The sequence below is a fragment of the Platichthys flesus genome, chromosome 15, assembly GCF_949316205.1.
Source record: "Platichthys flesus chromosome 15, fPlaFle2.1, whole genome shotgun sequence".
In the NCBI taxonomy this organism is placed as follows: domain Eukaryota; kingdom Metazoa; phylum Chordata; class Actinopteri; order Pleuronectiformes; family Pleuronectidae; genus Platichthys; species Platichthys flesus.
This window is the reverse complement of record NC_084959.1, coordinates 15,124,676-15,138,639: the sequence shown is the minus strand read 5'-3', so window position 1 is coordinate 15,138,639 and position 13,964 is coordinate 15,124,676. Positions and strand designations below refer to the sequence as shown.

Genomic DNA, 13,964 nt, shown 5'->3' with positions numbered 1-13,964 from the left:
TTAACTTCCCACTTCTTCTGTGCTCTGATCCGTTCGCCAGGAAATGGACATCGAGAGCTTGGAGGCGGCGAATCAGAGCTTACAAGTGGACCTTAAGCTGGCCTTCAAGAGGATAGGCGACCTGCAGGCTGCGATCGAGGACGAGATGGAGAGCGACGACAACGACGACTTAGTCAACAGGTACCTCACGGATTTTGAATTCCCACAAAAAGACGGCACAATTACCTTTGCCTCACTTGATCTGTAATGTGTGTTTTGCGCGAGCGTGTTCTCGTCGTGAGCTGCGAGAGAAGTAACCAAAGGAGTTTGAGTCTGTCAATCACGGCTCGTGTCTTCTCGGTCTTCGCGGTCTCCCACATCTTCCGACATCAATTCCTCTCTCGCCCCTTTTGTTTCTCTGTGAGTCGTACTACACCGTGTTCCCCAGGTACCTCTCACACGGTTTAATTTAGCTCCCTGCCTCTGATCTGTTTGTCTCAGCGCTGGTTTTCCCTGTTTGGTTTACCCCCCCCCCCCCCCCCTTCCCTCTTTGCAGCGGGGTTGAGGGTTAGACTAGCTCTGAGCCCACTGAGGTAAACACTGACTGCAGTAATTCAGATCTCGAAAAAGGAAGACATAACGCACAGCGGCTCCGCTTGAGAAGAAGGCCGGCAGCAGCGCAGGCTGATTTATCAAGTCGCGGATTCGCAAAGGATAGTAATTCCGTGTTTGTGTGTGTGTGGAAGAAGGTGTAAAACAACTTGTTTGCTGATATCTCATGTTGTCCTCTTTTTCCACTGTTATTTGTGTATCTCACCTTCTCTCTTTCTCCCCTCTTTTTGTTGGTGTTTGCCACACTTTCCACAGTCTGCAAGACATGGTGACAAAATATCAGAAAAGAAAGAACAAAACGTGAGAATGGGAAAATGCATCCTTTGTTTTTTGTCACATTTGGACCAGCAGGAGAGAGTGATGCAGTATTCCCTCACCGCTCAGTTTGTGTTGTTCACACTGACACAGTGAGGAGAAGCAATTTCAAAAAAAAATAGAAATTCATGTCTGCGGTATAGATCTCTGATAAAAAATCGACCTATGATTAAAAGCCCTGATGTTTCATTCAGTTTAATTTCATTTTGCGCCTGGACTCCTCTGCACTTATTGGAGATTTCAAGGCTTGTTTTTCTTCCCTAGAGAAACAAGGAGAAACGAATCTGAGGGTGCACAAGATGCTTTGCACAATGTAAACTGGAGATTGATAAATAGAGCACAACACTCTCTCCTCGCTGCTTCAGTAAATGTGATTCAACCTGAAACACAACGAAGCGTTACAGACCCCTGGTAATACTGCATCATTGTCTCCACGAATGTTTTGTGTCTTACACCATCCTCTGCTGCCATTTGAAACCGCATCATAAACCAGCATGCACTGGTTTGGATCTCGGGTTCAAAGCTGATTCCTCTGAACTTCAGTTTTTCTGTGGCGTCTCTAAATCACTTGGTAGGCATCCCCATCCCTGAGTTAATCTCCTGAACTTTCTCTACAGACATTCCAACATTTCCAATATTATTTTTTCTTGGCAGCTTGAAACGAATCAAATCTATTTCTGTCTGAGTTTTTTCTTATGAGATTTGAGTCTGAGATTTATTAGTGATTTAATTAGATTTTTTAATCATTACAGGCTGAAAGTAAAACTTAAAAAAAAATAAAAGTAATGAATTTGGATACGTCCATGGATACTGTTTACTTTTGCAAAATTGCAAGTAGTTCAATTTCAATATCACAGCCCCTTAACAATTTTACCTCGGTGTGTCACAGCAATACTGAGACTGCAACATATCTCTATTAACAGTTTAAAGCGGAAAATTCCCTAATTGATTTGGTCAAAAGCAATTACAACTAGAATGTGACTCAGTCGAGTGTTTACCTACACCAAGGCACAACAGTCCCTTTAGGTAAATCAAGCTGCACCAAGTTGCAGACACTCACAAAAATCGGTATAAATATAGTTTGTGTGATATTTTTTTTATCAAGATCGCTGTCTTATTTAGTTAGGAAATTCACAAAAATGTCAAGAGATGTCATATCTCACAAAAAATCATGGATCTGCCACCTTAATCGGAATCTATCCAAAAGTTATAATGAGTTCCTCTGTGGCCCGTGTCCAAACCTTCCACACAGTTTTGATTAAAATCGTGTTTTTTTTGCGTAGTCCTGCTGACAGATGGACAAACAGCATAAAACCAGCACAATTCGAATTTGGATCTGCACCAAATTGTACACCCTCATACATTTCATCATCAAGATCCATGAATTTTACTCTGAGAAATCAACAAAAATGTAGAAAAAAAGCCCTGTTTTGAAATGTTTAAGAAAGTGAAAGAATCCGATCCGGACACACACTCACATTTAATGGGTTCTTCGCCGACTCATTCTGCAGCGTTCCACCAAGTTTCGTGCTAATCCGTCCATAATCCTTCTAATTAACAGAGACGAACGCAGACGAAAACATAATGTCCTTGGCTTGAGGTTATACGTTGTTTTCATATTTCAAACTAAGAATAACGCAGAATAATAAGAACACAAAGAACAACCTTACACCCATAGAGAAGAGAGATGAAATGAAGTGCAGTGAGAGTTTTACGGGGCTATTTAGAATAAGGGATTTCTTGCAATTTGCTCAATAATAATAAAATAAATATTAAAATGAAAGTGTTGAAAATGCACAAATATCTGGAGTAAAGTGAAACGTGTTATTGTTTATTACACAAAGAGACTCTTAGCATTGTGGAAGTCATTTGCATGTGCTTTGGAAGGTCTTAAGCATGGAGCTAAGTTCATGCCAAAAGTTAATAAGTTTTGGTACCAAATTTATTTTTTGGACATGAAGATGCATGTCTTTATACTTGTGGGATTTGTTTATTTTGTGCTTGTAGGAAATTGGGAAGGGTTTTTGTGTATTTGTTTGACAGGTGCGTTTTGTATTCAGGAAACAAAATGCATTAGTCTGTTAGTGGGGTTTTGTATTTGACCACCAAACCGTGTTTGCAAGTAAAATGTAGGGAATTTGTGAACCGTGCTTCGGTTGTTTAAGTTTTGGCGTGAACTGAGCTCCGTACTTAAGTGCAACTGTGTGAGCGATGCTTGTGACGGGGAAATGGCTGCGGCGCCCTGAGACTCCACGGCTGCACAGTCAGCAAGCGGTGCACGGAAAACCTTTTCACCCAGAGCTCTGCTGCTGATTCCCATGCATGCAAATGCTCCACTAATCCAATCTCATTTCATAGTGTTGTCCTGCTTGTTAAATGTGTGATTGTGAATGTAAAATATGTTGATTTGACTAAATCCCCATTTTATTGCAGTATTTTGACGATGAAAAGAATCTCTGTGGCATGTTAAATAATTTAAACCTTCATCAGAGCATGATAAAGAAATGTTGTCTTCAGCACATACACCCAGCCGACATTCCCCTCTTCCCCTCTTTAACATCTGATCGCTTCCTCGGAGACACACGGCATCACCCGTGTTTATCACCATGCTGTTTGTTATCCGTTTGTCATCAGGAAACCTGTGTGTGTATCGGCGCCCTGCTTTTCTTTTTGTGCATCTTGAGGAAAAGAACAATGACACGCCGTGTTTACTTAATTGCATTTTTCCCTCCTTCGACATCGTTGCATTAGCAGCATGGATGAGCAATAACCGAGGAGGTGATTTTAGTTCTAATTATGAAGAGGATCTTCCAATTGATTTGCATCATTCTTCGATATTTTTGGTTGCTATACTGGTTGCTAAAAAACAGATGTTACGATAGTTCGATTATTACTGTTTTTGGATCTTTATAATGTGAATTAACAAAGGTCGAGCCTTTTTCAAGCACTGACAGCTGCTTTAAAGCAAACTATGAAAATGCTTTCATCAGTAGACTTACCATAAGGGTTGGAATTCTCTATATCTCTGTAGCACAAGGAGCTGATTATCCTTGATTATGAATTACATCCCAGTTTGTGTAGTGCACACTGTTCCAATATCATTAATCGAGGCCCTATATGCACATTCTAGCCCTCATGCAATCAGCTCATGTTGGACAGACGCCATAAAAATATGTTTTTTTGTGACCACAAGTGCTAAAGTGATAGAACCGAGCCATATATACATTGATTCTGAGCGTTTCTGACAAAGATTTACAACCAGCGCAGGCCGATTGTCACAAGCGATTAATGTTCACTTCTAAATTCTTGGGGGTTGCTTGTATCTGGGAGCCTCAGGACTGGTTAGCCAGTAGTGTGGGGCCAAGGACAAATTGTTTGTGACATCATTTGCACAGCACTCAATTGCGAGCCACCTTTTATTTCATGCTTGTGTGTTAATGTGTGTGTGTGTGTGTGTGCATGTGTGTGTGTGTGTGTGACGAGAGGTAGGGGGGTGATGATATCGCTGTGGGCTGGCGTCAGTGCTCTGTTGTGTAATAGATCATGTTAAAAAGTCAAAGCATCATCAGAGCTGGCAAATGGGCAGCATGTGTAATCAACTCGCATGTATTAATGAACTTATTATCTTTTATTAATTTTTTCGGCCGGTGAGCTTTCATCAGTTGTTTTAAAGAATGCGGTAGAGAAGAGAGGGAGTGGAAAATACAGCGGTGGCACACAACAGCATGAAGCCGGACTCACAGTTTTGGCTCGCCGCCTCATGAAACACCTCTTAAACTGTACAATTTAAAGGATTTTGTGTAGAACATCACGTATTCAGGCCATTTAGTCTCCTTGAGCGATCATTGTTATCACCCTCCCTTAAGAAAACCTGGCTGTAAGGTTGATGGCGAGAAAGTTAAGTATATGCAAATGCTCTTAAAAGGCCTTAAAATCCTGATAACAGCTAAGTCCCCGAGAATCGAAGGCTCGTTTCTCTCTGTGCCCGCTCGCTCGCAGCTCCGCCTCCACACATTCATCATTTAAAAATACGTAAAAATGCTTTTAGGCAGATTACCAAAAAAAAAAAAAAAAAAAAGAGTCGCGAGGACTCTGTGTTCTCTGAGGAAACGTGACACAAAGCTTCGGTGACAAAAGCAACGGTGCACTGCTCACTGGGAGCCCTGTGTAGATGGATATGTGGAATGTGGACAAATGATAGAGCTCAGCAGTGTGTCTGTCATCTCACACCTCCCCGCGTTTGCTAGTTCCCAGCATTTCTCAACACGCTCCAAGGGTTCAGATGGATAAGCTTGTCCGAGACGCGAGCGCTGCTACCTGCTTCCCTGTTTTTCATTTTTAATGACAGTCAGCTCCCCGTGGACACTCGATGAAATATCTCTGCGTCTCGGTGATATACAGGGCGAACATCTCAGATTGATGAAGCCTGGCTCTTTGAAAGTTACCGAAAGTGAGGCTATGAATAACGGCGGAGATGAAAGTCAGTCTGCTCTAAATCAAGAGGAATTGAAACATTCGCCTCATCCTCAACAACCCTGTCATCTCCGATATTAATAGACCGTGCATTGTCTCGCTCTGAGACCATAAACTATTTCACGGACAGTGTAATTTGCCCTGACAGAGCTTGCCATGGCAACACAGGTTAAGTGTAGTATATATCGCCAGTACATACAGTATGTGCCCCGGTGGGCTTTTTAAATCTGTCCACGTGAAAGTGGAACATTTATTTCCCCATGTCACGCAGCTGCAGAAGCTTTTGTTTCGGGCGGAGCAGAGAATTTGTCACATGCATTTTGACCATGATGGCAGCATCGACTGCCAGCATTGAGGTTGTGCCACTCTCCCTCCTCCTCCTCCTCCTCCTCCTCCTCCTCCTCCCCACCACGGCCCTGTCACATTAAGCTTCTGGGACAATGGGGCGGATAATTCAGTAAATGCACCGTGGATTTAGAGGAGCGCAGGTGGGATCCGGCGTGCTTTTTCATTGTGATCCGCGGGTCTTTGTATATTGATTGTTATGTCAAGCGCAGGGCCACTGGGCCCTCATGGCTCTTCTCCAATAACAATCACCAGGAGCAGGTGACATGCCACACAGATGCGAGCAGCCCCGGATCCAGCCAAACAAGTTAATTATGCCTCCAAGAGCCTCATCTACATTCTGGCTAGATGATGCATTTTTTTTTTTTTTGCATCTACAGCTGTTGAAAAGCCTTTTGAGTTTGAGGAATCATTGTATAACACGTTCATGCTCATGTGTGGCCTGCCTGGATCCCTGTGCATCATACTGACCCCCGTTATTATGAGAGCACGCATATAATTACTAACAAAAAGCTTCAATTCTGAAATGACTAACAAAACACTTCCGAGATGTGAAAACTAATTATTATTTTGCCTGTGGAAGGACTGTAATGCTACACTGCATAAAATATTCTCATAACAAGTCATTTGGTGCAATTTCTCGTCTGAAAATATGTCGGAATCGACGCACCAGGCAGATTAGGGAAAGTATCAAGAGGCTGAGAAAATAAATTGACTCGTATTGAAAACTAAGGCGATAACTGCACTTGGTTGATCCTTTTTTGCTCTGAATGTAAGAATGACTTGTTACAGGGAATATTTCTTCAATGTGCAATGTTTGAGTGTCACAAACTCTCTTCGCTGATTCTGTTTCATCACAGCGGGGATGAGACAGACACCGATTCAGAGGTGGAGGACCGGGTGGATGGAGTGAAGTCTTGGCTTTCGAAGAACAAAGGCTCCACCAAGACGCTGTCAGACGAGGGAAGCCTGAAAAGCACCAGGTTAGTGGTCACATCCGTTTGCATCATGACAGATTACCATGTATGGTCCTGTGGCAACTTAGCGATAAAACGACCCACATCCCCGACCGTAAAAAAGGCCCAGGATTACCCAGGGCCGTTTGCACCAGAAGGATGGGTATTTTGTGTGATTAGGTGCCATCCCTCTCTCCCAGTAATCTGTCTAATGACAGGAGGCAGAATGGGGAAATGGCTGCTGTCACATTTATTGAGGTGGCCCCTGGCCAGTTGGCTCGCCGGCTAAATGACGCCTCTGCCACAGTTAGATTTTCTCACCAGTTGATTGCCTCACTTTCTACAATGGCCACTGTACATAACAATCGTTTCCCTGACTCTTGACTGTTTCCAAGGACAAAACGAATGTGTTTCCGCTTAATGGTAGTTTCAGATATTTTCTTTTTGTCCTCTGTGGTGTCCGGTGTGTCAATTTTGACTTCATAACCCTTCAGATATTCCGCAAATGCAGATGCCAAGGAGGTAAAAGAAGGTAAGGAGAAGATGAGTGACATCAGTAAAGATGGGAAAGAAGCAGAGCAGAGCAGATCTGTGTCTGTCATGAGCTCCCTGAGCTACAGGAAGCGCGCCAACCTGAAAGACTCCATCGGGGGAACAGGTGATGAGAACTTCCTGTTTAGCACTCTCAAAGAACAGCCTGACGCGCCAGACCACGCCTCAATCCGTAAAGCCAAGTCTAGGTCTGGAGAGCTGCAGGACGATAGGAGGAAGAGCCAGGCGCAGGAAGACTTGGACGACAAAGGCTCTGTCATCTCCATGGCCTATTCGGAGGCCACGAGCAGAGCCAGGAAGGGCCTGGAGTCCCGCTGGACCTCCCGGACCAGCCCCGATTTTGATAAGGAGTCCATGGTGTCATCTGTGGCTCCCAGCAGGTTGTCCACCAGGAGGAGCATGTTGGACATGGATGATGACAATAAATCAACTATCAGTAGTGTGAGCCGCACTAGCCCCAGATCACTACATCGCAGCACTTCTTGGAAAGATGATAGGAGGAGTAGCTCCCGCTTGTCCCTGGCCCGCAGCTGCGGCCTCAGTGAATTTGGCCTGAATGTTCGTGACGGTGAGGATGATGACGATGATGCCAAAAGCATAGCTTTTAGTGAAGGGGGGACTTCAGCTTACAGTCCTCGATCCACAAGTCGCAGCTGTTCTACCCCAGCTCAACCACGGTCCTCAAGCAGCAACCCAACAGATCTCTCCGACATTAAAACAGTCACCCACCGCAACTACTTAGATCCCGACCTTGAGGCTGCCATCAATGAGGTGCTGAGCTTCAAACCCATTAAATTCAAGCGCAGCAAACTTGATGACTCAAGCGATGAGGAGGAGGAGGATGAGAAGAAGGTGCCAGGCAGTGAGAGGGGAGAAGACGAGGGGCTCGGCTGCAGCTCATCCAGCGTGCGGCGCTCCGCATCAGGCTCGGCTGTGGACTACGGCAGCCGGCCTTCCAGTACCCTGAGTGCCAGCAGAGCCCGCAGTCGCAAAGACAAAAAGAGTAGAGCCTCTCCATCAGATGACTCCTCCTCAGACGATCGTCACAGCAGAAAGAGCTCAAGGAGGAAGAAGGACAAGAAGTCCAAGAAGAGATCGAGTAGGAAGCAGAGCGAGTCCGAGGATTCCTCTTCTTCCTCAGAGTCATCGGATTCCTCCTCCTCCTCCTCCTCCTCCGACTCCACCATCTCCTACCGCAGCTCCAGCAGTGTCAAACGGGCCAAAAAACACCCGTCTGATGATGAGGCGGCAGGGCGTGGGCCAACTGGCAAGAAGGAATCCAAGAAGAAGCAGAAGAAAGTGGACAACACGGTGATGAAGTATCTCTACAAGCCTGACAGTGACTGATACCAACAGTAAGGTGATGCTCGGTGTGATAATAACCCAGGGGCTTGGAATAAGTGAAACTGATTCAGGATCTTTTCCCTAATGCACTAACTTAGTTTGGATGTTTACGTTTATTGTGACACTGAATAATCTCCGGGATACACTAATGTGGACTTGCACTGGATCGGCCACAGCTGCATTTTTCAAATGTCACACCGGCTAATAAGAGCACGCGGCTATTTGTTTTTCTTTGCTCTTGCCAACATCTGTCTTCATTTAAAAGATCACCCATTTATTATAGTACACTGTAGCTTGCCTCCAGTCGGCATTCCTGACACTCTTCGGTTTCTCTATTTTATTTCTAAATTCCATTATAAACAACTGCTGATACAGTTCTTGTACAAAGTAATCCATTCTTGTAATTACGTGTCATCGGAGCTGCGAGTGTTGTAAAGCAGTGTTGCTTTTTCACTTCCGTCTCTGTAAAGATGGATCACATCTCCGCAAACGCGAGTGCTTCTCCTAATGTTGTGTTTGATGTTGCCATAGTGTTAAGAGAGAGTTGTGTGTCTGTGGCCGCTCCTTCACAACAAACACATGTTGGCAATGAGATGAAAAATTTAATTACATCATTTCTTTGCCTCCATGTGTAAACTGAGAGGAGTTGAAAGAGACGTGACACTTTGCATCATAATTAAAACGCTAAAATTTGCTTCAGAGTAGTTTCACTCACAGTATCTTTTTCCTGTGTGATTAAAAAAGAAAACAGTAGAGAGCTGCTGGATGGTTGTTCTACTAGAATATGAATAGGCCTTTCCACTTGCACACTAGATCTTGTTTGAACTCTTGAATTAAGGCCAGTTAAGTGGGGGGAACATTGCACTAGCTCATGTGTGTGCATTTTAACAAAACAAGTGCTTTCAAATCTCAGTCTCTATTGAAAGTTTCACCCAAGACTACTTTAAAAAGCTTCTACACTTGCCAAGAGAGGAACTCCTTAGCACACAGTTGACATCAACACTTTAACCCAAACTGCAACATTTTAGTTTTCTGTCAAAGATGCATTTTGATGTTTCACACTGGGAATGCCTCAGAGAACCAGGGTGACACAAGTAACTGAAAATCCTTACAGTAAATATCGATGTCTTGTTTATGTGTCAATCTCGGAGCCCATTAGCAGTCATCTGACCCCGGATAGGTTTTCAGTCAAACGATTCTCCACACACAACAAACAGTGATGCTTTCTGCAGGTGTTTTAGGTCTAGACCCATTTTGGCTCATCTCTGTATTAATGCAGATAAATTAAAAAGCAGACAGCCGATGCATTTCGGTCAACGTGTTTCACTCAAAACTGTTCACATGCCGGCAACCGAAGCCTGCTCGAGCGTGATTGGTCAAACTAGAAACGGAAACCACGACCCTGGTAGTCTGTAACATTCCCATTCATTTCCAACAGAGTCTTTTATTCATACTTCTAAAATCACACTTTACTCCCATTATGGGGACACCTTTGTCTCAATTATAGTCTTGATTAAATCTGAGTGTTTGACTTTAAATTTAGATTTGTGTCTGTCTGCACATCTCATGACACCAATTCAGAGACATCAGAGCCTTCAAAAGGGTGAGGAGCAGCAGTTTGTTAGAATGCCTTTTTGAGTATGTTTTATGTACAGACAGAAGGTAGAGTCCAGGCTGCAGCCATACTTTTAGTTTGATTTACTAATATGAGTGTTAACCCAAGTAACCCTGTTTCATCATGGGGTCAACCGCCTGAAATATTAATTTTCTCATGTCACATCACTAATTTGAAACTGAAATTGGAAGCAACCATAATAACAACGGACACATACACTAGGCATGCATTAGGGGATTCTGCCTGGAGAAGATTGTGATGTGTAATTTGCTTGTAGTTTTCCCATATCTGCATGAAACCCCTTTTGCCCTCTTCAGCCCCATCACACTTTCTTCTATAGTAATGATACGAGGGTGTGTCCATGTGTGTGTTGACCCCTGTAGCCCTCCCGTGTACCGGAGACACCTGGGCGCTGGCAGATCGGATGAAGAAGACGAGGCAGACAGAGGCTCCAGCAGGCAGTCACTGGGGCAGAGAGACAGCGATGGCTTATTGGCAGAGAGCGCGACGTAACCCGGAGGCGGGCGACCTTGTGCTCACGGTGGCACTGAACACAGAGGAGGGACCACCGCCGCCTCCCAGCTGCCAAGGACAAAAACAAGCGCGCCGCAAAGCCAACACAACCCTTTTGATTAGTTTAGTCGGGCCGCTTTTATCTCACTTAACTTATTATAGCTCACATTATGAAGTGGTTTTGCTTTGATGGTTAGATTGTGCTTTTTTTTTTGATTTCCCTTTTTTTAACGATAGAATATATTGAATAAGTCAGTCAACACAGAACAGTACAGTGAAGCACTTTCTGGGGAACTTCTTTCCGCTCCTTTATTTCTAAGAGCTGCTTTTCAGGCAAATTTAAGCACTTCCCCTGCACTCTCCTCCGACGAGTCAGATATCTCTGCCAAGAGGATTTAGATAAGCCCACTCTGGCTGGACTTCTCCAAGAAGCTCCAGCCAACTATTAAGGCTGGTCTTATCTCTTCCCCCATTAATGTGGACGGCCGTGCTGGGAGGAATTAACCCATTTTCTAATTCGTTATCTCGCTGTAAGTTTACATGTGGCTCTTGTTCCACATCGAGATACCCATCGCTTGAGTGAAGTGATGCTCACTCATGATTGCAGACATCATGGTAAAACAGTATCAGGAAAAATATTTCTATACGCATGATGTTATTTGTTGTAGGCTTTAAATCTTTGAAATGCTTTGAAATGGATTTAAGATAATTCTGATCTAAGAGTTTATATATATATATATATAAATATTTATAGTCTGCGTAACGTATGTGGAATCAAAGCCTTTACATGAACACAATATGCAGATGAAATAAGATTTTCTAAAGTTAGCAAGAGGGAGATTTTATTAAGATTTATGTCATGTTCATGTTTTATTTCTAACTTTAAGTGGAGTGCATGATGGGACGGTTTGGCTGTTTGGAGGCTGGTCCACTTGTGTCATATTTCTGAAGGTTCAAAGGAAATTTATGTTTTTGCTGTTTATAAAGGAGCCTTTTGTTTTGAACATCTGAGAGATGCAGAAATGTATGGTGTTTTTTTGTTTGTTTCTTTCAAATGCACTGCATATTGTTCCCGTTTTTGTCAAATTAAAGCTCCTTCAAACATCATATTGTACAATAAGTCCATTTCGATGGTTCAGTTGCGGATTTTGTTGTTATTGCAGTTCGCGAAAATTCATACATGGAGGCAGATCTTTTCCTTTACTTAATTCATTTATTCAAAACAATGGGCACCCCTCAGAATCATATTTTGATATAGAATAGATTTGTTAAATATGATGTTTTATGCAGAGGTATTATGTAGATACCCCCAGACACTGGTTTATGTTATTCAGATACCAGTGCACTCTTTATTAAAGCCAGTTAACTAATATAATAAAATACCTTTATGTACTTCTTCAGAGCAGAAGTGACAGTAATAGCTAGACTTTCAGAATGCTGCCGTCCAGACACCAGAAATTTGCTGGACATTTTCTTTTTTTAGCCGTACAGAATAATAACTACGTGTGTGCGTATAGATTTGAAGAAGGGAGCATATAAAGTATATGTGCATGTGGACTGTCGGCTCATGTGCAAAGAAAGGCTTCAAGTGTCTGGCTCTCCATTTGCATATCTTCTCAGAAGAGGCTAATCTGCATTTCGTGTCTTATTTTTCTCCGTTTTTTTTCTTCGCTTCAGAAATGAATATTAATGTGGAACACAGGAAACTTTGATGCCAGTGATTCAGACTCTAAAAATGTAATCGCAAGTTTCATTGCCTCTGAGTAGGAGTTGCTGGCATAAGTTTGAACATTTTGTTATATCACTTGGAAAAGCTTGTCTATTTTCAGTATTTATCAAATCGCCATTTGCTGTTTATAATATCAGTGATTTTTGAGTTTTTTTTGTAAATACATTCTGCCGATTGCTCCCTGAGTCGGTGTTATTGCACCAAGGTATGATTAGGACACAGTTTAGTTTCATATTCACCACCATCAGACAAACAGCTGGAGAAAAAGGAGGTTAGAAAAGAGGCAGGACGGCTTGAGCAAAACAACTCACTGATGTTTTTGATTAATTTTAGCTCATCCACCCCAGAGAAGCGTCTCATCAAACCCATCCAGGGTTCCCGGGAGACGACAGAGGGAACAAACAATTCATAGGACTGATTAATTCTGGGCGGTTGAAAAAAGAACAGACTGAAGGTTGAGCACGCTGCCTTGCCACACTTGGGTTGTTAATGTGACTGCGGCACAGCTACACAGTTCGAAACCAAGCTGGGGGCAAATTCAGGGAGATCAAAAAGTGAAAGCAAGTGCTTCTTCCTCTCCACATCAATCTCTATTCTACATAGGCGAAGCTCACCTAGATTCTAAAGGATTGATGGTTTTACATTACCACCTTGGTTGACATTCACACTCAGTGTGTTTGTCTTCACAAACCCCCCCCCCCCCCCCCCCCCCCATTTATCCAACCAATCTGTAATCCTCATTCCTACACACAACCTGCTCTGGTACTTCACTCTCTGCCAGGGAGCTTTTGCTGTAATTTCACCTCGTCTGCGTGCACCCTCTGGGTGGCTGTATGTTTCTGCTTAAAGGCTTTCCAGTGAGTGACGGATTAAATTCTGCTCCCGATTTTACTTATTTCGGCTCTAACACTGTTTCACAAGCCACTGGAGCAGGAAGTCATTAGCTCGACAAAGCCAAGCAAGTCTGTGTTTACGGTGCCACCCCTCCCTGTTATTTAGACAGAATAGCTTTGGCCACAGGAATTCGCTGCACTGGAAGTTTAATGCTGCGTTTCCATGGACAACACTGCCCTGCACAATATTTCAGAATGCCCATAGGCTTACCATTACCGCTTGGTCCATTTGTTTATTGACTAGAATATGTTGCTTCCGCATATACTTACGTTTTTTTCATCAATTTCATGTGCCAGTATGGACGGAGATGCACCTAACAAAATTACAAAGCATATTTAGAAGAGCCAAACTGAGTCAGAGCTGACTCTTAAATAAGACTGTGTGCCAGTGTTTTTTTGTTTTTTTTGCATAAGTGGCTCTGTTCCATATTGACCTTGGCTAGAGGCCACCCTGCCAGACAGTGAAGTATGAGGGGGGGGGGGGGGGGATCCTGTTTATCAGGCATCATCTGCAGCTATTACCACTCCCAGTGTTCTGTTGGATGCCTGCTGTCAATGAAGCACCGATTGGAGGCGCCTGGGACACTGCCTGCAGGGACCAGGTGAAGAGGCAGCGTTCATTTGCAATTCAGAGATGA

At 43.4% G+C, this 13,964-nt stretch overlaps 1 protein-coding gene across 4 annotated transcripts in view; it reads left to right on the top strand.

Moving 5' to 3' along the window:
• LOC133969301 (unconventional myosin-XVIIIa-like) overlaps positions 1 to 11,836 on the top strand; it is a 63,394-nt gene extending 51,558 nt beyond the window's left edge. For 2 of the 4 annotated variants that reach the window (XM_062405697.1, XM_062405695.1), the window contains 5 exons: positions 41 to 180; positions 847 to 891; positions 6,585 to 6,707; positions 7,175 to 8,587; positions 10,575 to 10,716. In XM_062405697.1, the coding sequence (XP_062261681.1) occupies positions 41 to 180; positions 847 to 891; positions 6,585 to 6,707; positions 7,175 to 8,579 (1,713 nt within the window). In that variant the 3' untranslated portion in view covers positions 8,580 to 8,587; positions 10,575 to 10,716. Of the gene's footprint in view, positions 1 to 40; positions 181 to 846; positions 892 to 6,584; positions 6,708 to 7,174; positions 8,593 to 10,574 lie in introns of all 4 variants that reach the window. The other 2 variants (XM_062405696.1, XM_062405698.1) reach the window with 2 other exon arrangements.
• The last annotated feature ends 2,128 nt before the right edge of the window (positions 11,837 to 13,964 follow it).